Source organism: Pongo pygmaeus, chromosome 5, assembly GCF_028885625.2.
Source record: "Pongo pygmaeus isolate AG05252 chromosome 5, NHGRI_mPonPyg2-v2.0_pri, whole genome shotgun sequence".
In the NCBI taxonomy this organism is placed as follows: domain Eukaryota; kingdom Metazoa; phylum Chordata; class Mammalia; order Primates; family Hominidae; genus Pongo; species Pongo pygmaeus.
The window spans coordinates 123,194,458-123,221,704 of record NC_072378.2 but is presented as its reverse complement, the minus strand read 5'-3'; the positions used below and the strand labels follow the sequence as shown (position 1 = coordinate 123,221,704).

The 27,247-nt window shown below is 37.6% G+C and overlaps 1 protein-coding gene across 2 annotated transcripts in view; it reads right to left on the bottom strand.

Moving 5' to 3' along the window:
* The window catches only part of CLVS2 (clavesin 2), a 70,244-nt gene extending 43,794 nt beyond the window's left edge, over positions 1-26,450 (bottom strand). Inside the window, exons 1-3 of one of the 2 annotated variants that reach the window (XM_054493007.2) lie at positions 26,353-26,450; positions 24,358-25,306; positions 11,346-11,520 (exon numbers count right to left, since the gene is read on the bottom strand). In XM_054493007.2, coding sequence (XP_054348982.1) covers positions 11,346-11,520; positions 24,358-24,746 — 564 coding nt within the window. In that variant the 5' untranslated portion in view covers positions 24,747-25,306; positions 26,353-26,450. Of the gene's footprint in view, positions 1-11,345; positions 11,521-24,357; positions 25,307-25,776; positions 26,314-26,352 lie in introns of those variants that run through there. The other variant, XM_054493006.2, reaches the window with a different exon arrangement.
* Positions 26,451-27,247: the final 797 nt, after the last annotated feature.

The window sequence follows — 27,247 nt, the reverse complement described above, 5'->3', positions numbered from 1 at the left end:
GGTAAAAATGGTGGCTAATGACCTTCATTTTTATCATCTTGTAATCATAAACTAATCACTGGCTTTAAGGCATTAAGGAACTTCCAAGTCAACATGGCAGACTGAATAAGCACACTTTCCTTACCTCCCTCCACAAGCTTAAATGACAGTAGACAGTACAAACTATGATGAATTTTCAACACTACTAGAAACCAAATGAGGCAGACTAACATTAGTAAATCAGACAGTTTGATAAAATTTTAGAAGATAAAATGTACGTGTGGCTCTAACTTCTGCTTCTGTAAAGATGGGATGGTAATAATTTTCCCCATTCCTCCCATTAAGTATAACTAAAATGCCTAAACATTATATATAAAATAAACATAAGAATGCTCTGAAAGGTAAGGAGAATAAGGCATACCAGCTAGGGGCCTTGATACCCAAAGAATGACATGGTGGTAAGCTTCCTTAGTTTGATTTTGCCTCATAGATCCCAAATTTAAAGCTAAAGAAACTGGAAAATCCTATGGGCGCACAAAGACTAAAAGCTGTAAGAAAAGCTTGTTCTCCCTAACCAAAGAACCAGAAAAGATACATACTAGCAACAATTTTAGGTAATAACTGTACTATTCTAGCCAAATATCAGAAAAAAAATATGGCCTCATCCTCATCCATACCAGCAAAGGCTGAGAGGGGAGCCTACAGTTACACCCTCATCAAGCTGTAATAAGGCATCTCATCCCCATCTGAGTGATGCCAGAGAAGGCTGCATAGGCAACCAGGTCCTTCATTCCTGCTGTACCAATGCCAATTTCCTGGTTGTGATATTATACAATCGTTTTAGAAGATGTTACCATTGGGAAAGATGTATATGGGATCTCTTTGCATTATTACTTACAACTGCATATAAATCTATGATACAATGGTCTCGAAATAAAAATAAAACATTTATCATATATATGTAATTACAGAACAGAAATGTTATTATATACAGAGGACTAAGAACACAAATACAAAATCCATGCTATAGAAACACCAAAAAAATTCAGAGGAAAAAATAATAAATTTTTTTTAACTGAAGAATGTATTAAGTGTCTGGTGGACACATAAAAAGATCCCCTCCTGGTTGCGTGCTTGAATGCCAAACACAACAAAAAAGATATTAAAATCTTTTACAGAGAGATTTCAGCTACCTACAAAGTAATAAGAACTTGTTTGAAGCCAAGGTTCTCATCAGAAATAATGGACGCCTAACAACTATAAGATAATAATTTCAAAGTTCTCATCAGAAATAATGGATGCCTAACAACTATAAGATAATAATTTCAAAGTACTAAGAAAAAAATTATTTTGAAGTCATATTTGTATATCTAGTAAAACTGCCAAACAAATGTGAAAACAAAATAAAGACATTTTAGAGAATGCAAATATTCTGCAATTTTACCCCCCGTACTCTTTCAGATAAGTGAACAATGACAAAAGCCCTTGAGATTGAGTCTAACGAAACAAAAGAAAGAGAGAGAAAAGAGTTCTAAGATTTGCAGCAATGAAATTCGAGAAAGAGCTAAGATGACACAAACGTGAAATTTTTTAAATTTCTAGGATGACAGCTCTAATATAGGACTAATAAAAAGAGGGAAAAATTATAACATAAAGAGCTTCTAGAATATTCCCAAGAGGAAAGTTGATTATTTGAAGTATACAATATAATTGATAGACTAAGTAATGATAATGTAATTTTCAATTTTATTTATTAATTTCTATACTGATTAAAATTGCATTGACTTCTGCATGTTTTCAGTATGTGGCTAAACACTAAGTAAACCTCCAACCAGTTTTTAAAGTACTTGATAAATCTTGATAATATGGTGAATCCTATTGACACGCTGAAGCTTAACAGTGATTCTATTCTCTAAGTCCACACATATAACAAGACTTTATCGTGAAACTCTCTCAGTATTGTAGCAGCTAGTATTCATTTCTGAAAGTCTCTTGTTAGGCCACCTCATTTTTAAAAATGTCTTATTCTCATTGTATGACAACTGAATCTGAAATTTGGATGATTTCTAACTTCAAGGCAAAGCAACAGCTATATTGCTACAGTTTGACCATCCCAAATCTGAAAATTCAAAATCTGAAGTGTTCCAATATTCAAAACTTTTTGAGCACTGATATGGCATTCAAAGGAAATGCTTGTTGGAACATTTCAGATCTTGGGTTTTAAGATCTGGGATACTCTACTGGTAAGCATGATGCAAACTCCAAGAAATACTGAAATCCAAAAGACTTCTGATCCCAAGCATTTTGGATAAAGGAATATTCAACCTGTGTAGCAATTGTGATAATTTATTGTATCAATTTGACTAGACCAAGGGGTGCTCAGGTATTTGGTTAAACATTATTCTGGGTGTCTGTGAGGGTGTTTGGGATAGGGTTAATATTTGAATGGATAGACTGAGTAAAGCAGACTGCCCTCCCCAGGGGGGAGAGGCCTCATCCAATATGTCAAAAGTCTGAATAGAAAAAAAAGGCAGAGTAAGAGTCTCACTCTAACTATCTGTCTTTGAGCTGAAACACTGATCATCTCCTGCCTTTGAACTTGAACTTGGCCTATAACTTATACCATAGGCTCTTTTGGTTCTCAGACCTTTGGACTTGAACTGGACCTATACCATCAGCTCTGCTAGGTCTCAAGCTTGGTGAGTGCATATTCTGGGACTTCTCAGCCTCCATAACTGCATAAGCCAACGTCTTATATAATAAATCGCCTTATATATTTGTTCTATTTCTTTGGAGAACCCAGACTAATGCAGCTGTCCTGGAGATAGTCTTAAGAATTTACAGGAATAATTAACCGTTTTTTCTTTTTAAATTCAGGATGTTTGGAAATACTCATCACAGGAGCCAGGGAAATTTGTGGAGAGTAGAATTGATTGAATCACAGGTGCATTGCATTTGTTACAGAGAAATAGCTATACTGATACAAAAAAAATAGAAATTGCCTGCCCCTTAACCTATGCAAAGCTAGTCAGGTACAGAGAACAGTCAGTACATAGAATGAATTGTAGGGATGATAAATTTATTCCTTTGTACTTGAATGTAGGAATTAAAGTTCCTCGAAACACTGCCTGATTATCAACTCTTCCTTTCACAGAACATAAGCAAAACACCCCTTACAGGGCCGATTGAAGAATCATCAAAATTGTTTTAGAGGGTCAGCATTGTGAAAGAGAGTACAAGGTGCCCACCCATTCCTCCTCTTCCTAAGACCAAGTTATATTCAATTTCTCAGCCTCCCTTGTCATAATGATTGTCCGTTGTCTGAGTTCTAGCCAGTGGAATGCAAAAGGCAATGAGGTGCAACACATCCAGATCTGACCCATAGGAATCTATCACATGTGATTCTCCCTGCTTTTTACCCTACAGGGAAAAGGAATAAAATTGAGCAAAGTGGCCTTGGAAACCATATGGAGAAGACAGCAGCGCAAGAAGGTGGAAGGAATACGGGCCACTGAATCAAAAGGAACAGCACCATCACTTAGACTTCATATGAGAGATGCTTGAGTCAATGTACACATTTTGGCTTGTTTGTTACAGCAGCTATCATTACTTAATCATTATTAAGTAATGACCTTACACTCATCCATATTTTAAAACTCAAATTGAAGACTTTCAAAATGTAGTTGACTTTAGGCCATAGAAACACACTGTTATTAATTGTGCATCAAATGGTATCCCAGGATGAATCCAAGGAGGGATTCCTCTTGTGAGTTTATTGTGGCTTCTCCAAATGCAGACGAGAAGAAAACCAAGCCCATTTAAAAAAAAGCTATTCAGAATATAAAGAAAAAAGAGTATTTTAGTTTTCAGAACAATCTTAAGAGAATAGAACAAGAGTACTATTCATGGATAAGAGAGAATCACTCACTTCTAAGATTCTGGCAATATAGTACCAGAATTTTTAAATATAAGAAAACAAAACTAACCCTTTAAATTGATATTTTGAAAGATTTTAATTATTCATGAAATAAGATTTATAAAAATGAAATGAATAGACATTTAAAAGACAAGTATGTCAATTTCATCAGTATCTACAGAAGAAACCGATGCCATTGAGTCCTAGTATTTTAAAAGGATAAATTGATGTTCACATTTTGGAGTTTTGATCTGAAGAGAGAAAAAAACAAGGTTTTGCTGGGAAAGAAGAACACATCAAGATGCATTTACATTGCTGCTGAAAAGAATAAGAGAGGGCCTGCATTCACTCATCTTTTTTGTTCTCTAGTTCAGGACATGTCTAAACATAGCCAATAAAATGAAATCCAGAGTAGTTCATATGCTTTGTTCAGTTTTTCATTATAGATAATTACTTTCTATCCATTTGTCATTAGCTCAATGACTCAGACCAAAAAGTGTTATTTTCTTCTTTCCCTTGTGTTACTTCAATTATTCTATTATTTGAAGCAAAATGACAACAAGTCACATTGTCAGTGGTTGAAGGTGTAGAAGTATTACATTTTATTAATAATTAATAATTCTCTTTAATTCAGTAAATGTTAAATAACCCTAGAGCACTCATTTCTCTATTTTACTTTTTGTCAAGGTTGACACCTGCTTCCTACAACTAGACACTTTTAACAGATTTAGCCACTAATCAAAAGAAATGAACAGCAATTTTAACACAAGAAAAATACATCAATTATATGTACATACATACATAGGTATATGTACAGAATTAATCTAGTCCATTATCAAAGATTATATAATCCTTAGCCTGCTTGCTGAACTGAATATTATATATAGCTTTTACCTATTGTCAGCTTTTGAGAAAGACTTACAACGTCCTACTTCTGAGAACTAAACCTCTCAGCCAAACTCCATTCTCACACCATGAAATAAAGCAACTCTAGGGTTTTAATTCATTTTGTTTTAGGTTAAGTAACAACTAAGAGGAAGCACACTTAGCTCAGTCAGCTATGTATATGACGAACAAAATGTCACTTTTTTTACACATTACCCTTGTCACTGTTTCTCAATGTGGTAATGCCTGTGCATACAAAATGTAGAAATAAATGTTCCCATCTCCAGGCTGCCTGAATGAATACAGTTCATGAGTCTGTGTGTTTACTTTCAAAAAGATAGGCATTGCTTCAGCCCCCTCCCATCAATGTATCATAATGCTGCCTTAAGCTTAAAATGTAGCTCATAAACAAGAGGTTTCTGCTATTGTCTAAAGCATTCTAAGCCTGAAAACTATTGGCAGCTTAACAACCACTGCAAAGAACACTGTTGTAAAACACAGACTCCTTTTGTTTTATTATGAATTCCTAATTTAGTCAATATCTCACTAAGTTCTTTTCTACACTCTCCCTTAACCGTCTTACACACACACACACACACACACACACACACACATGCAATTTCAAAGCTGTTAGAAATTACAAATAGGTAGGACTTGAAGGACTGAATAAGCAAATGCTATAGTGAAGCTAAGGGAGCTCCTCACGCCCCAGCCTTGGACAGTGATGTTCCAAGTCATTAGCATGTCCTGCGTTTTTGGCAAGATTCCCTAGGTAGGACTGGGCTTCCAAACGCTTAGAGCCAGAATGTGTAGCAGCAGCACTTTTTGCCTTCCGCATGAATGATCACAGCTCTCAGAGCTAGCAGATTGGTGGCTGCTGGTAACACTGGGCCCTTGAGTCAAATGAAAGGACCAGTGAATTGATTACATATTCTTTATTCTGTCACAAGTCCTACTTATTAAGGGCTCTTACACTATCTGGCACTATTTTAGGAATTTTGTGATGGCCATACATCTGAGTCTTATGTAGCAATTCAAAGAGCTATTCAATCCCTTGTTACAGCCAAACCCCTTGCCAGCAAGCCATGCCTTGACTACATTATGTACTTATTGGCAGATGGAGTTTGGGGAGTTCTGTGAAATTGTGAAGGCAAAAGCACAGAGACCCAGTAGGGCAGAGCCAAGGGAGAAAAACAGATAAATATGTCTCAAGGGCAGCAGGGTAGGGCTAGGATAAGCTAAAAATCATCTATAAATTGGGAGATTCTGGATTTATAAAACAGTCCGAGTTTCTCATTGATAAAGAGTTTTAGAGATATTTTATTAAAAAACACAGTAATCCTCCCCCTCCCCCCAAAAAAGCACGTAATTTTACTGTAAATTCAGAGTCTAAGAGGTTGTAGGTATTTCTAAACAGTTTGTGTTTTAGTTGGCTTTCCAGGCAGATATCTTAGCCAACCAGTCACATTCACTTAATCTTGTATTGATTTTCTAAGAAACTTCCTGTTTCTATGACTACCCTAATCAATTAACCTCTTATAAGTAGGAAGACAATTTTCTCTTTTTCTTTTCTATCAAAGCCGAATACTTTCTAATTTTTTCTTTTTTTTTTTTCTGTTTGCCACCCTGAATACTCCCTTTCCACACACACACACACACACACACAAAAAAAAAAAAAAAAAAAAAAAAAAAAAGGCTGATGTTGTGCCTTACCTATCAAGGAAATACATTTTGTTGGTAAAAATGGTTGCTGTCTTTCATATTTGAAAACATTTGAAGATTTTTGCACAGAGAAAGCATATAAACTTACCTTGGACCAATATTATGAATGGCTTATCAGTTTGTTGTTATATTAATAAAAGTTATCTTTGGTGATCAGCAAAGTGGCTTCCCCTTGGCCTTCATGCTTTATCCTGGAGAACTGGGAGGCTAATAGTCACTTAAAGAGATGGCTCACTGGGAAAAGAACATGGTTCTGCCATGCGGTGTCAAAAAAGTCCAAAGCCACAGGCCAGCCATTTGTGACATCTTTAGTTAGAATTGCACTGTCTATTCCAATAAATAAATTTCACCTATATTAATATGTGAGAATTCGAGTATTGGTGGGAGAAGTTACTTTGATCTGAGCCTACCTACTGTTTCTTTGAGACAGGCCTGGAAACAATAGAAACAAGATTCACGAAAGACATTGGCCTTTGGAGTCAGACAACCAGGACTCAAGCCTTGAGGTCAGCTGAGAAAACTTGATTAAGCATCTTAAACTCCTTAAAGTTTCATTTCCTATCCTATAAAAATGAGACTTTTATAATTATTTCAAAGGTGGTATGGGGTTCTCCAGATGTAACTTCTCTTTCCTTTTATCTAAGTCAGCTCATTTATCCAAAGGATGTTTCCAAACCAAAGAAGTGATTAGGACGCTTTCCTGTCCCAAACCTCCCTATGTTTGGAGAGCACAAGCCACACCATATAGTATGCAGTCTTTTCTGCCATAGAGCCAGGGTTCAGCCTGCCCTTCCAGCCTCATCTCTGGTTATTTTCCTCAATTCATTTCCCATTCTAGCCATGTTAACACAGATTCATCCTGTGTTTTCAGCCCCCTATAGCTGCATGTTTGTTCAGAGTACTTCCCCAATGTTGCTCTGATCAATATGTCCTACCTGTTTTTGTCCACTTAGCAAACTTTCACTCAACTTTCAAAGCCAAGGATATCTCCACAATCCCCACCTTTCCAGCTATGCCTGGAGCTTCTTCCAAAAGAAACAAAGGTGAAATTTCACCAAGTGAAACAATCTCATTCTTTGCTTCTAACATGAAAATGTATTTTATTTGCCACCCAACATAAAAATATCTAGATGCTATTTAACTACACAAAAATTGTAGAAAAGACCACAGTCTGTGTATCTAAAGTCTGAGTGCCAAAAGAATACTATGGTATTATTCAGATTCCCAAAGTCATTCAACTTTAATTCATCACAGTTTATGTAGTCACTGACTTGTGAGAAAGGCAGCGCACATCCAGAAAAATATGGCACCTGAAAAATGAGCTGATCCACATCAATTACTTTAATCATTGATATTACCTGCCAGGTAGAAGACGTATCATTTCTAATATAATAACACTTGAAAATTGGTATAAATGAATAGACTGAGATCCAAACAAGTGCCCAAGTATTTGATGCATGGCAGGGTTGCCATCCAAATCCTGTTCTGTCGGCCTTTAGAACCTTTTCTATTTCTACCCTTCCACCTTGTCCCTTAATTGATCTTATACTATATTCATGTATGAATATATATAATAATGGTTCATGTATCTTTATACGAGGTATATGGTGCTATCTCTAGCCAGGTCACTTTAAATACTCTTGCTTAAGAAAAAAAAAAGTCAGGAAACAACAGGTGTTGGAGAGGATGTGGAGAAATAGGAACATTTTTACACTGTAGATGGGACTGTAAACTAGTTCAACCATTGTGGAAGTCAGTGTGGCAATTCTTCAGGGATCTTGAACTAGAAATACCATTTGACCCAGCCATCCCATTACTGGGTATATACCCAAAAGATTATAAATCATGCTGCTATAAGGACACATGCACACATATGTTTATAGCGGCAATATTCACAATAGCAAAGACTTGGAACCAACCTAAATGTTCAACAACGATAGCTTGGATTAAGAAAATGTGGCATGTATACACCATGGAATACTATGCAGCCATAAAATATGATGAGTTCATGTCCTTTGTAGGGACATGGATGAAAACTGGAAACCATCATTCTCAGCAAACTATCGCAAGGATAAAAACCAAACATCGCATGTTCTCACTCATAGCTGGGAATTGAACAATGAGAACACATGGACACAGGAAGGGGAACATCACACACCGGGGCCTGTTGTGGGGTGGGGGGACGGGGGAAGGATAGCATTAGGAGATATACCTAATGCTAAATAATGAGTTAATGGGTGCAGCACGCCAACATGGCACATGTATACATATGTAACAAACCTGCACGTTGTACACATGTACCCTGAAGCTTAAAGTATAATAATAATAAAATAAATAAATAAAATGAAATAAAATACAAGAAAAAAAAAGTAGGTTTATGATGTGGATTGATAGGTTACAGCCAACTCAAGAGGAAAAGAGACAAGGAGTCTTCAAAACAGAGTTACATCCCATTCATAATGCACGTTAAGTTTCCTCTCTGGCTGCTAGATTGATAGCCTTTCTTACTTTTGGTTCAATACCCTATAATATTTTTTTATGTTTGTCTAAATAAAGGTGACATGATAGCAGAATTATGGCATAAGTTCTAATTGACTTATTTAAAATCTTCTCATTTCTTCATTTTACTGACTGGAAGAGGTTTATTACTGTTGTGTTGTTGATGGTCTTGGCATGGTGGTGGCTGTGTTTAGTAACCTAAAACTGTGTATGTATCTTTACTTCAAACATTTTGTGGTCTTATGTTGATATTGAAAAAAATGTCTATTCATATTCTGAATGAAACATATAGTGGTACACAATATTTGTCACACAGCAAATGCAAAGTAAAACAGTGACTTGATTTAAAAAGTCAGAAAGTGTTACTTCAGTACGAGACTAAATATGAGATCATGCATGTCACAACGGAACATTTCTAGCAATCCTATATTCTTATTCAGAATTACCATTGTTTTTAGATATACATATAGTAGACACAGACGCAGATACAGACACAGACATAGGTATAGATGTAATTATATAGCATTAAAAAGTCAATTTGAACTTAAAATAAAAATGAGTTTAAAGGTTAGTAACACATCAAATCTATTCCCAGGAAGAGCTTTCTTCTCTTAAGTGGCTTCTTAATTGGAAATTAGGAGGAATCAACCCTTCTTACTCTGTCTTGTGTCCTGGGAAAAAGGAGAAAGGGGCTGAGATATTTGTGGGGAACAGAGAGAAGGCAGCTCCAAATGTGCAGCCATTACAGGTCCATGCAGTGAATGGGATTATTTCCTTCACTAGACATAAACACAGAGGTTTCATCTGAGTGTAGTTCCTGTGGTGTTCACAGGTAGCACTTAAAGAACTTCTGATAGTAGTTACAGCTAACAAGGAAGTTCCCAAACATCTCCAAATTGTCAGTTTGTTCTCCTGCAATGACTTATCACAGTATTATTAAAAGATTCCATAAAGCAGGTTGGAAAATAGCAAGAGTCTATTCTTGAAGTGTTTTTTTTTTTAATTTCTTGGGAAAAAAAAACATGAGTTCTCCAGTCCTTCATGAGCTGAAGGCCTAGCCTAGCTCTAGTGCAGAGAGAAGACACAGGTTAAATAGGGATAACAATTATAAAAGGCTAGGTTACCATTCTGTGTTAGGTAACATAGTGGGTGGTAACCAATCTTGTTCACAAACTGAAGAATACCATATACATTGCTGGAAAAAGGGCAGAGTTAGGACTGATTCTATATGATATACACATTTCCAAACATGCATTATCTTATGCTCTCTACCATCCTGTATTAACTGTCCCTGTGGAGGTTTTTAAAAAGCATTGTTTAAGATAAGAGAGGAGCAAGGCTGTCTCACCAAGAGCAAGTCACGAAGCCTACATCAGGAAAAACCTATACGGAGAAGAAACATCAGTGTGTCTTATTCAGTCCAGAGGCAGAAATCAAAGATTTCCAGCGCCTGGAAAAGTTGCTCACTTTTAAGAGGTCAGCAGTTATCAATTTAGGTGTGTATAGATGCAGTCAGAAATTGCTAATGAGTAAAAATGTAGATGACTTGGGCTTACTCAACATTGATGCCCCAGTCTAATGAATGACATCACTCAAGGACTAACTTGCAAATATTTTTAGAAGTTTAAATTCAGTTCCATAAGTATTGTACACAAAGTAGCATAAAGCAAAGAGAGAGAATAGAAGAACACCCTGGAAGTTAAAAGCAACTTGACAATAGCAGGTTTATGACAGACCACTAAATAATAATATGTTTCCCATCTTCTAATTCCCAAGTAGTTAAACATTATTCACTGGAAGAAGCACTATTCCTATGTAAATTCCATGTGACAGCCCCTTCCACTCACAAAAAAACCCAATGAAGTCTAAAGAAAATTTCAGAGAGATGATCTTTGCATCTTAGAGACCAAAAAACATATTGATTGACTTTCCAACAGTTGAACATATTGCTGATCATATCCCAAATTCACCAGGTTAAATGAAATAATGAAGAAAACATTTAGCTAATTAATAGGCACACAAAAGAGAAACAAAAACAAGCCTAAATAGCTAATCATTACAATCTAAAAAATGTTGCTTGTTCTGATTTTCAGATTAAAAATCTCAGCTCATTACCTGTATTTATGTTTAGACAGGGAGCACTGTACTAGTGTCACAAACTCTCTTCCTTCAGCGTTTCTTCTATAATCCTTTCTTCAGTTAGTATTTTAACTTTTGTGCTCAACAACTACAAATTTTTTTTGTTTTTGTTATTCTGTAAGTAAGACATTTCTTCATTCTAACACATTAGACAAGAGAAGTCAAACACAAGAGACCAAGGAAGTAGGTAATTTCCATATCCTACCTGCAGGCCTTCAATAGCTAATCGTAGCATACTTGGTGTGAGTTTAGAGGCTTGCTTGAAAGTGAAGTTACTCCAGTCTATGATCAAAACAAACCCATTCACTTGAAGCTCAGGATCTTCAATCATGGCTTCTAAAGAAAGTAAGATGGCACGCAAAATATCCACCAGTGTGTACCTATCGGCAACAGAAAAGTACTAAATTAGGTCTGACAACCACTTTTCCAAAAAGCTATAAAATATTTTCTAACACACTAAAAATTCACTTTAAAATACCTTCAGAATCTTAAGGAAATAATTTTGTTTAAAAACCTATTTTAGGAAGAGGTTTAATTTATATGTACTCCAAGAACATAATCGAATTTAACATGTATTCTGCCCAAACAAATGGAAATGCTTTTTCATATTTTATCATCATTTAGTTTACCTCCAGGCCTTCTTATGATTTTCTAAAATCTCATTCAACTAACCCAAAACTAGGCATCACACATTTTAAGTGGTTCAAGAATGCCTTCAGTAATACTGACATTTCATATCTTCGTATTTGAAAAAACCGAGAATGAGATTTGAGTGAGTCTCATCAATAAATGAAAACACTGTACATGACAGCTATTAATAAAAGTTACTCAATACAAATTACTTGTACTGAGTTTGTATCATAAAGAAAAGGAAAGGTGGGAGGGATAGAAAGAGAAGGAGACAAATATAAATAAAAGTGAGAAAAGTCATGGAAATTTACCTACAATAATACAAGCCATCCTAATTCAAGGGCTGGATCTTTTTTTTGTTTTGTTTTGTTTTCTGCTTTTCACCTTAGCAGGCTAGTTCCTGGAACATTCCAGTAACCCAATAAATGCTCTTTATATTACTGTGAAAGGGACTTGACTAGAGTAGAAAGACACTGGTTGGAGATTAAGACACTGCTTCAATGGAGGCAACGGAACTAAGAACAAAAATAAGAAGCCAAATTTGAGTGGTATTTTAGACAATCTTGTTATACTGTGACAATCTGAGGACTGAAATTAGGGAAGAGTAAAAAATGACACATATTTTAGCTTCAGAGCCTGAATACATAGTAAAATTTTTAATCAATATCAATAACACATAAATAGGATACTGTTGGAAATGGCTGCAAATACAAAGTTTTGAATAGAACTTATTGTATTTGAGAAACATGTAGTATATCCAGAGAGGTATATCAAGCAAGCTTCTGAAAAAAATGGATCCTAAACTCAGGGGAGAGCTCAAAACTGAAAATTCTGGAATTAAAAGCATATAGACTCTAAGTTCAATGAAGTGAAGGAGGTAATGCAGTCAGAGCTAAGAGAAATATCAGATAATTATTCTAAAAAGGGAATCCCTAGAAATCTCAGCACTTTAAGAGGAGTCAGAAATTTTATGGAAGATGTTAACAATTTCAATTTTTATACACCTTGCATTTTAATTTTTTTTCTCCGGACACACTCAGGAGAGATTTCAGGAATAGCTAGAGAAAGAGATCTGGACCTCAGGGAAGAGGCAGGATGGGGAGGGGAGTGGATTAGGAGTCGAAATCATTCCCATTTAGTGGAAATGATGAGTTCGTTAGGAAGGCAGTATGATACAGTGAAGATATATGAGGGAGTATGTCTATTTTTACTTCTAAAAACACTTGGATGTGCTAGGAGAAAGCATAGTAGTTCAGAAAGGAAAGAATAATTAACATTAGAACTTCAGGCAATTTCTCACCATTTCAGGACCTCATTTCTTCACCTGTAAAATCAGCAGTTGGGAACAGAATCTTGTTTAGAATCCTAGCATTAATCAAGCACAGGGCATGGTGTCAGAAGACTTCAAGATGCAATCTCTGCCCAGCGCCTCATTAGCCATATGGTCCTGGATATGTCGCTGATTTATAATTCTGAGGATCAGTTAACTGTCCCTATCTCATGCTATTCTCATTATCTCATTGGCTGTGTTTTGGGGGAGGGCTGGGGGCAGCACCAGAGAGTCATCAAAGAGATGACTCAGGTGAAAACATTTGTACAATTTTTCACAGTTCTAGGTATAAACAGGTGTTCAGTAAATGTTGGTTGGAATACACACATAGCATACTTTTTGTTAGAATGATAAGCATAGATATAGATTACTAGGCAGAGTATAAATCAGAAATTATAATCTTTAGGATAGGCTATTACTATTATAAAAGGCAAAAGTCAAAAGGCCTAGGGATACAGCATCCAAAAAACTACCTGAATATATAAAATAATAAAACTTTTTATAGAGCTCTACTATGTATTTGTTATTAAATCTCTGAAACATGTGTGGGTGAACACCTTTAAAAGTCCCTTTATGGCTGGCCTACCTCCATTTTAAACATAATGGCCTGACACACTGTCAGGACCTGAAACCTATAAACACAGGCATTGGAAGGTTGGAGCAGGAAGACTGTATTTCTGGTTGAAATTCAGACCCCCACCAAAAAAAAAAAAAGTTTTAATTTCTGAAATTCATAATAATATCATGGTGAAGAAAGTTAAGAATTCAAAAAGTCCAACTTCAAAGGTTTCCCTCATTATGAGGTTGACCATTCTTACGTTATCCATAAGAAATCAAATAGCATTAATATCAAAATGCCATTAAACAAAATTTAAATTTGAAATCAGCTTTGGAAGGATGATACATTGTATGTGGTAAAAATTAATCAGGGTACCAGTAAGGACTGAAAACAAGAGGCAATGTGTTTTAAATAACACACTTGAAGTATGGTTCTCCTAAACTGTTTCAAAATCAAGATAAACGTTGATACAAATATCATTACTCCAAAGGAAATAATATAAGGCAAATCCCAAAATCAGCAATGAAGAAAAGTAGGTTTGCAAAATTTTCAAGAGTAAGTCTAACCACTTTTTTAATTCAATATCTGGCTTCAAGAAGAGAATCAAATGATTTTTTAAAGAATTACATTAATTTAGAAGTTTAGAAAAAGAAACATAAAAATACACTAGCTAACTCCATTCAATGGGCAAGTCAAAACCACTCTTGACTTAACTCCAGTCGTCTATTGTCAAACATCTCACATTATTACCATTAGCAGCTCAGCAGGCTATTCCTCAGCAGAACAGTACTACACAGGATCTTGCCAGAATCTGTAAAATATCTTCCAAAGAAATGTAGCATCTATGAATTTTATCTCTTCAGGACTCCTGCCATATTCTCCTTTTTAAAATTATTTTAACTGTTATAATTTACAAATTAGAGGTCACTACAATGAAATACTCTACTTGTTCATGTTTGGGGTTTACATTGAAATTGTGTGAGTTCCACCATTGTTATTCTTCTCTTGTATGCTGAAAGAAAGCTATAAATAAAAACTAGCACATTATTGCAGCTCTTGACTCCTGATTGTGCTTCTCAAAATAGCATTAAGTAAAATTTGAATTTGTGAAAAGAATGCTGCGTAGCATATAGTAAGAAGAAATCATGACATCAATAAGAAATTTTACAACTGACACTAGACTATGTAGAATACTGCTCTTGAAAAGAATAAAAGCTGCTAGAACACATAAGCAACATATGGAGAAGACTTTAATACCCATAGCAACTATGTACTACCTGTGCAATCAGAAGGAAAATATCTAATCCCTCTTGAAATTTTTCAGTTATGAAATCAGTCTTCCTTGCACAGTAGGATATATATTCATGAATTAATTATTTGGGGCATGTTTATGTAACTTAAAAGCCTTTTTTAAAGTAAAACTCACAGCTATTAACAAATACAAAATAAAATGGGGATCCTTGATTATTTGTCTAATCTCAGCTTGGTCTCACACACCTTGAAGTTACTGAACTTTTCTAAGTCTCCATTTTCTGTTTTGAAAATGATGATAATAATAGTTACCTCATAGGACAGAATGAACAATACTTAGCCCAATGGGTAGCACATAGCAAACAATAAATGTTAACTTCTGTGACTTCTACAATTGTATGACTTTTGCTTTTCAACAATCACATATTCTATACTTGCTTTTTGTACTTTTTAACCACTTAATCTTAACTTCATAGAATTGTTGTGAGGACAAAATGAAACAAAATAATATATGTAAAGTTTCTAACAGTACTTGACATATAATAGAAACCATAAATATTTTCTGCGATCATTGCTGTTAAAACTCTTCTATTTGGTTCTGTGATGCTGCATTGAACTTTTTTTCTTTCCACTTTTCTGGTCAGTCTGTTATCTTTCATCTTTGGTTCCCTGCTGCTATCATCCAAATGTAGAAATAAGACTTTGTTCCCCTGCTGTCATCATATAGTATCTCCTGGAGTTACCAAATCATGCACTCATCCCCTTGGCCAATACATTGGTGATGGCTTGATATCCACAGAGCTAGTGTCAGTCCTGTGCAACATCCTCATCTTTCTAGTTGCCATCTGAATATCAGCACCTTAGTGACTCCTTGCTACCTGAAGTATATTAGTGTAACTCAATTTAGTGTCTCCCATTTTCCTCTGGGATTGCCTACATTAATCAATTAATGAAGAATCATTCTCAAATATTCCCTTTCCTTCTCCCTCTACATTTATTCACCAAGTCCTAAATATTTTTTTGTCTTTTATATATTTATACATCTTTGGCATCTAACTCTTTCTACTAGAGTCCTAGCTTTATTTCCTAATATAATGGCACTTGTGTCTCTTTTTCTTTCTCTCCCATCTTTCTCTTCCAGAAATCTTGCCTACCCTCTATTGTGAGATAAATTGTCCTAAAACATTAATTGGCCTGAAAAATTGTCCTGCACACAACACCACTCCCCCATGGCTCTTTCAAAACTGCACCATTCCCTTAATAACCATACTTCTTGTTTTGTACACCCATGCATAGGCTCACCCCAGCCGTCAAGGTCTTGTCATATTCAACCCCCAACAAGCTGGTACACTCCGATGCTTTACGTTCATTTAAATCTAGGGGAACATTCCCCTTCCTTTTCACCTCACCTAAGTTCTACCCTTCTCTGGGCCCACCACCAGCTTTCCCTGCTCTGCAAGATTGTCTCTACCTGCTGGAGACCTCAGCTCCCTCTCTCTCGTATTCTGAAATTATAGTGCTTCAGTGTTTGTTCTATGGCCCCAGACATATAAGCTTAGCTTAAAAACTCTTTCACTGTTTGATACCACTTTCTATCTTCAGCACCAAATACTGTGTGCTGCACACTGTGGGTGCACAGTAATATATGTTAAAACTATTTCCCAAGGGCATAGACCACGCTGTTTATTTTACCTACAACAGTCATCAAAGTGCCATAATGGCATCATTTAAATATAACATTCACTTAAGGCTTCCCTGTCAGCCCAATACAAAACATGCTCCTGGACCAGAAAGAGGACAAGAGCCTTGTCCTTCCACACTGTGGAGGGGTGGCACCCTGCCTGCAACCAGGAGCCCCCTCAGTTTTTTAGATCAGAGAAGCTTCTTCTCCTGCCTCTGGCCATGCAATTTTTTTGGTGACTACCTGACCCACGCTTCTTTGCTGGGGTTCTCAGCATCTCCTCCCCTACCACAGCTTTCAATCAGTGCAAAGATCAACTTAATGACAAATAGGTCATGTCCCTCTACTTTTCAACCTTTTCAGCATGACAAGAAAAAACTAGCATCTTGGCATCGCATTGAGCAGCATAACACCAGCAATTTCTCTTTGTCACTAAATCAATCAGCCATTATTAAATTCTTTATTAAGGCTTCCCCCACCCCTCAGTTTTCATTAAGCCACATTTTCTACTGTCTGAAGCACTTCATAGTAGAAGGTGCTAGGGGAGGGGAAAAAAGGAGAAGAATTACCTTTATTAATGCCTCAGGGTATTGTTAGTGGTAAAGCTGATGAAGCCTTCTTGGTGTTTTATATTACTGAGTGGTAATAATAATAATATGTCTATCTGGGTAATAGTTTAAGATATCCAAAGCAATTTCAAATGCATTACCTTAATCTCAAAACAATTGCAAAATCTCTGAGCTGGATTTGTTCTTATTATTTTACAGATGAGGACAGAGGGTCTCAGAGAAAATTAAACAGTTTGCTTTAAATCACCTTAGGAAAAATGGGGAACCTAGATTTGAAGCCAAATCTTTCTAATACCACACAGACCAATGCTCTTTCCCTCTCCATGGTGCCTCCTACTCAGAACAGAGTTTGATGAATAGATAATTGGTCTTTTGTTTGTTTGTTTTTTGTTTTTTGTTTTTTTTTTTTTTGGAGATGGAGTTTTGCACTTGTCGCCCAGGCTGGAGTGCAATGGCACGATCTCAGCTCACTGGAACCACCACCTTCTAGGTTCAAGTGATTCTCTTGCCTTAGCCTCCCAAGTAGCTGGGATTACTGGCGCCTGCCACCAGGACCAGCTAATTTTTGTATTTTTAGTAGAGACGGGGTTTCACCATGTTGGCCAGGCTGGTATCCAACTCCTGACCTCAGGTGATCTACCCGCCTTGGCCTCCCAAAGTGCTGGCATTACAGGCGTGAGCCACCGTGCCTGGCCTGGTCTGCTTTTTCATGGTAGCATAATATATATGTCAGAAAATAGGAGATCAGGAAGTCAATATCCTGGCACTCTCCAGCCTCACCACAATAGGGAGCTTTGGTGGAGGAAAAGCAATAAGACATCCTTAGGACTCAGAATAAGAAATGGCTAAATCTACAATCCCTGGAATAAATATGAACTCTTGAAATTTCATCTGTCTGGCTTGTATTACTGAGCACAGAAGATTAGATGTCTGAGCCTTGCTTTAATTTTACTGCTGTGGGAATGTAGGTGAGTGAGAACAAGAGAATTGTTGGAAATGAAACATCTATGGGCAAAACGTCTTCCTTTGAAGAAGATGGGTAAAGAAAAAACTTTTGCATCTATTGCCACCAAAAAATAAAATAAAATAAAACAGAATTGTGCCGGGAGAATACAAACACATCAGAAAGGCAACTCTTTTTATCAGGGCCAAGTACTCTAAGCAAACATCTAGTTAGTAAAGTCTTTGACTTCAGAAAGTTTATTCGTCCATCTTAACATTCTGTTCCTAATTGCCTGTTCTGTTATATTTAATCGAGATTTTCTAAACCATAGATGGAATTATCTTTAATTAACAGAATTTGATTTTTCTACATATTTGCCTTTCCCTAGATTTAGGTTGGTAACTGTCTACACACACACACACAGAAAAGCGACTAATTCACTTACCAGTTGTATGATCATGAGTGAAGTACTTAATTGCTACAATACACACAGTAGAATTATTTTAAAATGAATAATGAATAAAATGGAACAATAAATGTTGAATTCAGTTAACCAAGCAGGCAATGTCTTTCCTACACAACACTTAGTAGCCCATAGCTGCCCACCTGTCCCCAATTTCTAGCACTGGTAAACAGTATCCTCATTAGCTGCATATGACCTCTGACAGTTACTCAGATTTACATGTTTTTTCTTCCCAGAGAGGTTACATATCGCTTAAAGTACAAAGTATGTGTCTTTATTTGCCCCCAGCACCTACTAACATGCTATGTACATAACAAATTCTCAACCAAAGTGTATTTTTTTTCAATTAATTTGACCAAAATATTAATCACTCAGTTTGTCATATGGTATCATAAGGATCCCACATACAGGAGTATCCTTTCCTTCATGTTACGATAATAGTGTAATAGCCACTTACTATGATAGTGAAATAGATGTACCTGCCCTCAGTAAAGTCAGAGAATTTAATATTTCCCACAGAAAGGAGGAGATGTATTAATTTACTAAGGATAACTTGTTAATATACTAACTATTGGCTCACGTTTTAAAATATCTTTAAACATTTCTTTTGAGGCATCCTTTCAGGACACTGTAGTAACCTCAAGTCCTTTGCTTCTCGACCTTGTTTAAAGTTGATTTTGAAACATGAAAATAGCTTGGCTCAGGCCAGACTTAGTCAACGTCCTACTGAAGGTTGGCACTTGTAGTCTTTGCTGTTATTTTGGGATTATTTTACTAATTATTTCATAATTGCCCCAGTTTTTGGAGACTGTCCTATTTTTGCAGAGATGCATCACAGTATTCCTCCAACATTTCTCAGGACAACTTTATTCCTCCCCTATTTGCCATGATATGTACCAAGAGTATAGTTTGGAATAAGTTGCAGTTAGCAGAGGATTTGTTAAAAGAGTTTCCCTGAAAGGAAGCAAGATGGAAGCTCTGCTGGGACAGAAGTCCCATGGAATACATATCTGCCATTTGTGGTTTTGCCCTAACCAGTATCCAACCAAAAGACAGCAAAGCCATGCCTCCGGAATTTTTACGAAAAGGACTCCTAGACTCCAGACTCTGCCAGTAGGTATGACAATGTGAAGCAAAAAGCTGGGAATTATTTAATATGTTAATAAACTGAGAAAAGAATTCTTGAAAAATTAAGCTGAAAAATTAAACTTCTTATTTTTTTGCTTTTTTTTTTTTTGCTGAGTAAAAATATTTCTCCATAATTATCTGGATAATTGCCCTGGACTGTTTTAATCTATTCCTGTTCATTTTACTTTATTTTATTTTATTTTCTTATTTTTAGTACAATTCCAGAGATCAGCGAAGCTTTGTGACTGGCATTAATGCACATCTGTGTAGTCTATGGCTATGTTTTAAATTGTAAGTTATCATCACCATAACCTTCTATTCTGAACACTGGCCGTATTATTTTAGTAAATGTAAGCATAATCATAATTCAAATAATCAAAATAGCATCCATTCAATAAATCAAATCAATAAATCAAAATAGGAACCATTCATACAATGTTTGCTTTTGTATGAAAAAGCCACACAATAGGAGCAAACTGACAAGTTTTTTGGGCAAATTCCAGGATAAGTTAGAGGATCATATCAATGTCTGACCAATCAGTTTTCTGCCCCTTCCAGAGCTTCACTACTGTAAGTGGTAATCAATGTCCACTATGATAAGCCAAAGACCATGCAATGTGGCCAGTGCTTCAGTGCTTTCTGGATTGCCACCATACTAAGAATCATTTTGGTTCTAACTGTGTTTGTTTTTGAATGGCCATTAACTAGATTCCAGATAAATGGTTGTTTGCTATACTAAAGTTCAGAGAATTACTGAGAATTACTGTTTCTAATGACTATTAACCATATTCCAGATAAATGGTTGTTTGCTGTACTAAAGTATAGTGAAGTATATACTTCTAATGAGAAATAAATATGACTTGCAGGCTGACAACTTACAGGTGAACTCTGACACTTCCTATCATCATTATGTTTCAGGTGACACAATTGCACTCATGAATATCTCCAACAATTATGTGACAGTGGATTTCAATTTCTTAGATACATGCTTGCACGCTCTAGGACCTAAAATGCCATGTACTTTCTTTCCAAGCTTCCTTTTCTCCAGCAGTGTTACCTCTGCTAGCTTTACGGCACATTATCCTCACACTGTGTTGATAAGATCCTGCGAACCATTTGAAGGTATGTGCTGAGTCCTAAGCGGGTCACTATCATTTAGGAAGGAAAACAATACGCAATACATGGAGGACGAAGGCATCTTTGTGATGCCATGTAACAGTCAAATTGTTTTTAATTCCATGGCATTTACTTTTGTTGTCAGAAATTATGTAAGGCAATCTAAAACGAGATAAAATTATATGAATCTTTTCCAACGTACAGCTCAATAAATGTAACAGGTCATCTGGGCTTGCCCTATTCTTTTTTGGAAGACCCACAGGCCACACTGCAAGTCATTTTGACATTTGAGTATTTCCATTTTTTTTTAGATTTGTTAGAAGGTGGGCATACTGTAAATATTAGGATTTTACGTTAGTCTTCTTAACGATGCCATGTCTCTCAAAAAGGCTTTGGAAATCATCCAATTCTTTACAATAACCTAAAACTAAGCTACACTATATTGCAGCAGAAACAGATCCTATTTTATTTATAGTCACTGTCTCCACGCTTTTACTGTTTTCAGTGTCCTGAGGAGCATAGAAAACTGTCCTACAAATTTGATATAGGAGAAAGCGTATATCAAATAAATCTCTACTCAGAATTCTTTTTATACAAATGCATAACTCAATTCAACTCAAATATTTATTGAGCATCTACTCTGGTTCAAGTGCTGTACTAAATATAATAACATGACAGTCTTTTTGTTAGATCAATTCTGTTGGGGGCCTTTACGAATTGTTTCAAAATTCATAAAATCTTGTTTTTCCTTTTGTAGTTGGAAAGTTATAAATAACCTGCTTTCCAAATAAACTGAGGCATTTTCTTCTGTCTCATTTCTAGAATTGACCTATGTAATCATCTACACTTCTCACACACTGTTTCTTTAAAACAGGCTACTTTTTAAGAAAGTTGTTGAAAGCCAGGTGATTCACTTAACAACTCAAAGAATGTTGCCAGGATTATTTTCAGACATGCAGTCTTCTGGAGAAATCCAGGTAGCTTTGGATTGGCGGGATCAGGGCCTGGAAGGTGAGAACAAACATCTCACTCACAGAACAGAGGAGGGATGAGGGATAAGAGAAACTAGCACATGACATTATCCACCTAACAGAGCAATAATAGTAACTTAAACACCTAGGGAAAGAGGCAGACTTCTGTAGGAGTCAAGGAGCCTTCGGGGTAGAGGAAAGGGATTCAGGCTGAGAAGGGTTGGTAACATCCTGGCATTGGCAGAAAGGCAGCTGTCCTTTGAGTTTCAGAGCAGGAGCCAAGGAAGTTTTTATGCACATGCTCCAGTGATAAAGGTTTATAGAGGGTGCAAAGATGACAGATCTGTTTGTCTACTAGTCCCTGTCATTGGGTTATGTAGATTTGGGATAAAAGGAAGATGGGGAAGAAGAGGGAATTATTATTTTTTTAATGTAAGAAGAAACTCGACTGAAATTTTGACTAAGCTCTAAATCACTTGTATACCTTTTCACCTTGATGTGCTATAATTTCTTGATTATGCCTGTTTATTTCCAACATAGAAATAGAATTCATAATTACAAGTCTAGACATCTTGACAGGGTATTTCTACAGAACACAGCTTCTCATTTTGTTCTAATACACAACATTTTAGTATTTAAGATTATGTGTAAGTCTAATGAAATATAATTCTATATACCAATTATTAACTCCCTTTCCATTATAGATTTCTAGGGAAAAAGAATTTGATTACTAGTTATCTGCCCTTTATGTGGAAGCATGAGATAGACAACTAAAACCCAGTGTCTTTAATAAATTCAGAATTATCACCTTCTCATATATATGAAAACTATAAGTGACTTTCATCTTAATTAGGTTTACAAATCATTATGAATATTAGTTCACTTATAGAAATTAGTGAAAATAGGTCTGATATATATGTATGCCTCTCTGAATGCAATCTGCCTCCATAATGGTATCTCTAACAGACTTCGAGATTTATATAAATATAAAATTTCCAGTTTCCATTTCACTACAGCTCAATTAACAAAGTTCCAATCTGACATACAGAATATTAGTTTTTTCCTTGAATAAAATTTTTCAGTTTTGTTATACACAGTCATTGATTTGCATGATCCTACAATGTACTTTCATGATGAAAAGAAAACATTTTTAAACAAAAATTGTGGTCAATGGATAAAACGTTGTAATTCTTTAAAATTTTAAGCTACCTGATAAAAAGTGAAATAACATCTCTATAACTGGCCAAAATAAGTAACAAAACTCCATTCCCTCTGAATGGCTAACTCTGTATGAGTTTGTTAGCATTATGAATCTTCAGGTAGTAGTTTGTCTTTCTATTTGCCTAAAAAAAATCAGAGTGATTCTCAACCTAGAATTACAGGGAAAACATCACAATAAAATGAGAGAAAAAATAATTAAAAATATTAATTTACATTCTAAGATACCAAGACTCAGAAGCCTACCTGGAAATCTCTATGATCCATAAGCCCTCTTGGTAACTGTAAATGTCTTGTACGATGGCTCTAGAGATAATTTAAACCAACCAGATGCATTGAAAGTCACCATTCACAGAACTAAAAATACACCAATGTTTTAACAAGCAGCTTCTTATGATTCATAGCTCTGGTAGCATTTTAAGTCCCATGAAATATATTTAACTTTGAACTTAATTCAAACTACCTTACACAAGAGCCTTTTATAATTTCTTATATCTTTCAGTCTGAGAAAACAGTTCTCATGGAGGACAGAGAAGTGTCATTGTCTACATTTTTCTATAATAATGTAGATAAAAAGAATATTATTTCTTCTCTATTAAGTAGCACATGAGCTCAAAAAGTCCACCAACTGACACATCAGAATATTTTCCACTTCTTTCCAAAAGATGAAAAATCACATGAGACAGGAAACAGATTCTTTAGATTAGTGGCAGGTGTAGAACACATACACCAGTCAGTGTACATTTTCAGTGTCAGCAGGCATGCTCAGCCACAGAGGATGCAACTCTTCCTTTCATTGAAGGGAACACATCATATTATTCCTTCTTCTACACATCACCAAGCAGAGAACTTTCCAAGCAACAAAACTACTTGCTTTTGGTCGAACACCAGGCTATGCTTAAAAGATAAAACGTCAGTACCAGAGAGAGGATGATGATGATGATGATGACCATGATGATGGGTCTAGTTTAAGAATTTTTTTAGGAAGAAGGACGAGAAGTTGTCCCCATTTTCATACTGGTTTATCCAGCCCAATAAACTTTTTCAGAAGGTGAAACATATAGAGAAGCTTTATTTACGAGTTAAGTGATTTAAATCTCCCTGCAATAATGTGGTTAAGGTAGCACCTTAAAGCTGCAGTAGAAAGTGAGTGTTAGTGAAGTAAGTTTTAAAAGTAAAAATACAAGCCCTCCTCCCTTCCCAGGATGCCCACCAAAAACTCATCTCCTGGTTTGTCTCTCTTTTCTCCAAGCCAAATAAACAAAAATATCAAATCTACAAAGCTATGACACTACTCGGGGTAAATTCTGGAAAATGGGAGAGTAAAAGGAGAATACAAGTTTGGATTTAGGATTTACCTGCTCTGATCCCAATTGGCAGCAAAAAGGACTAGAATCTTCCTGCCATAGTGGTCCAGATTGGCCAGGCCCCCAGGGAAGCCATCCTTCAGTGCCTGCTTGATGCCAGGGTCGGTGGCCTTAAAGCTTTTGAACATGTCCAGGTTCTGCTGCCGGTACTCAAAGTACTGCGCCAGGAGGCGGAAGGCCTCAAAGTGATGAAACTTCCTAGCCCGCAAGAAGCGTAAGATGAAGGCATCATCCGTGCGCAGAAAGCCAATGTCCGGCCTGGTGATGACCATATCTCTCACCTCCTGGATGTCCTGGTGCAGCGTGTCTGGGTTTTCATTGAGCTCCAGGCGAGCTTTCTCCAGGGTCTCAGGGGAGAGACCGGCTTGCAAATGAGTCATTGTTCTGCCTATCCCCGAGGTTTCCCTCAGAACCCCTTGTTGACTGTCCCAAAGCAAACCTGGCCCTTGCCACCACCAGACTCCAGCCCCCAGACCTCCTGCTGCCTGCTTCCTCTCCCCTACAGGAAATTAATAATCTTGGTGTCCAATCAAGTGCCCTGTTGCTCCTGCTTTCCCCCAGCTTTGCTGGGGGGCTGGGGGGTGTAAACTTCTTCCTCCGCCCCCTAAAATACAACACCCCACTTTGGCTCCCTCTTCCCTTTCCTTTAAAGAGATGTGAATCCCTGAAGGGCTCCGCACTCCTCTTCTTGTCGTTTCTCTTCCCTAACAAATCACCCCTAATTCCACCTAGCACGGGTGTTTCTGATCTTGGTACTGTCCTCTTCTCTTCTCTTCCAAGATGTAACAAAAACAACCCCCACGCACATCTCAGCCCCTGCACTGTGAATGTTCTTGCGGTCGCTGCTGAAGGATACGCCTGCCAGGGGTGGCGATGGAAATTCTGATTAATAATAAGGTAGCTCTTCAGCGCTGAGCTCCAGGGCGGAGAGAGATCATCTCTGCCAGAAAGAAAAAGAGACAGAGAGAAAGAGGGGGGAGAAAGGAGATTATTTCTCCCTCTACTAATTCAAAGAAGCTATTTTTAAAAGACAAATTTGTGTGATTTATTTAAGATTATTGTGATCCAATTAGGTGAAGACTCTGCAGATAGCGCACCTTCCCACCTCCCGTCTGAGATACACCGTGATCTCATAAGGCACCAGCAGGGGTTCTGGTGGCGTTGGTACCAGCGTGGGCTCCCCCAACCCCACCCCCAACTTCTGCCTTCCTCTAGCCCTTCATTTCCACGGACTTGCAGCGGGGTGGGAGAAAAGGGGGGAGGGGGAGGGAGGGGACCGGGGATATCTCTGGGAATGCACATTTCAAAAACGAAGAGAAGGGGAGGACGTTGTGGAGAATAAAATAAAGATGTCCTTATCTTTTCTATAAAACCCCAAAGCAAGAAAGAAGAAAGAGCAGCCGCTCCTACCAGCAAACCCGGAGGCGGGGTCGCTAAGCAATGCGGCACTCCCTGGCATCCATCAGCCGCGGCTTCAGCAGCGGCGGCGGCGGCGACAGCGGCATCAACTCCTCTGGGCGGGATGGAAGGAGCAGAGAAGAGGGGTGGCGGCGGAGACCCGGGCCGAAGATGCGCTCGGGAGCAGCCGCGGCCACATCGTCCGCGGGCAGCCCGCAGCCTCTCCCAGCAGGAGGGGTGAGGATCGCAGGGCTAGGGCCACCGCTGTCCCAGGTCCTCGCCTGGCCCTGCCATTTTCGCCTTCGGGAGAGAAGGTGGGGAGGAGGACACGAACGCCTGGATGGAGAAGGCCACTCGGGCGGCCACCGCCTTTGTGCGCCCTCCGGGAGCAGCCGGGGAGGTGGGCGCAGCGGGGCGGCTGCTGCGCGGCGCTGGCCTCTCCTGGGGCTCTCCCGAGCGGTCTGAGTCAGGGGCGCCCCACCGGGCTGCGGCGGCGGCTCCGGCTGCTGCTGCTGAAAGAGGACTCGGCTCAGCCCAACTCCTCTCTAATTATCCCAGCACAGATCTCGCTGCGACGTAAGCACTCACTCAGCTCGCGCGCGCGCTCCGCTCCTTTCCCTGCCTCGTTGGGGTAGGACGGCAATTCGGGTGGCATCGAAATATCCCGAGCCCTAAGTTTAGGCTGCTCTTCGTCCCCACTCCTCAGCAGGCTGCTGAGCGGGCGTTGCCGGGCCAGGCGGGGCAACCATGCTTTCCAGCCTCCCCACGCCCCTCTCTCGCCCTTTGTGCGCAAGACCCCATATCGGCCTGGAGAGTAGCTGTTGTAGACGGTAATTCACATTGACACGCATTTTCTCGTTCCTAAAGGAGGCAATTTTGATGTAGAAGGAGTACGGAAACATTTTGTACTTTTCGCATTTGTTGTAGACAGAGATATTTAATTTAGAAAAGACCAGAGTGGTTCCAAGGCAATGTACTGATGATTAAGCCTCCGGAGGAACTTCTATGAATAGTTTTTCAACCAGTCTCCCTGCTAAATTTCTGTTGAAGAGGATGAAAATGAGCACTAGGGTAAATGATAATAAAAACATAATTCTCAAAGGAAGAAAAAATAGGAACTTCACTCATATCTTATCATAAAGCAAATATTTCTGGAAACACATACCATCCTTCCTTCAGTTGTATGCATCTGTATATGAGAATCATTATAAATAAACAGGAGTCCTTGCACTTAATATGACTATCTATGGATTTGAGGAAAAGGGATATTTTCTATTTTCAAAACACAGCACATATTACTAAGCATGTTACTAAGAGCAACTTTTGACTTTAAAAACTGTAGAATGGGGTCTTGAATTGAAGTTAATTCAATGCAACTAATATTTACTGAGTTCCACGAGGTGTGGGGCATTTTTCTGCATTCTGTGTATAGGAGGTGGTCTTGAAGATAAGCAAATTTTGTCATTTTCTTATCTTGACATTT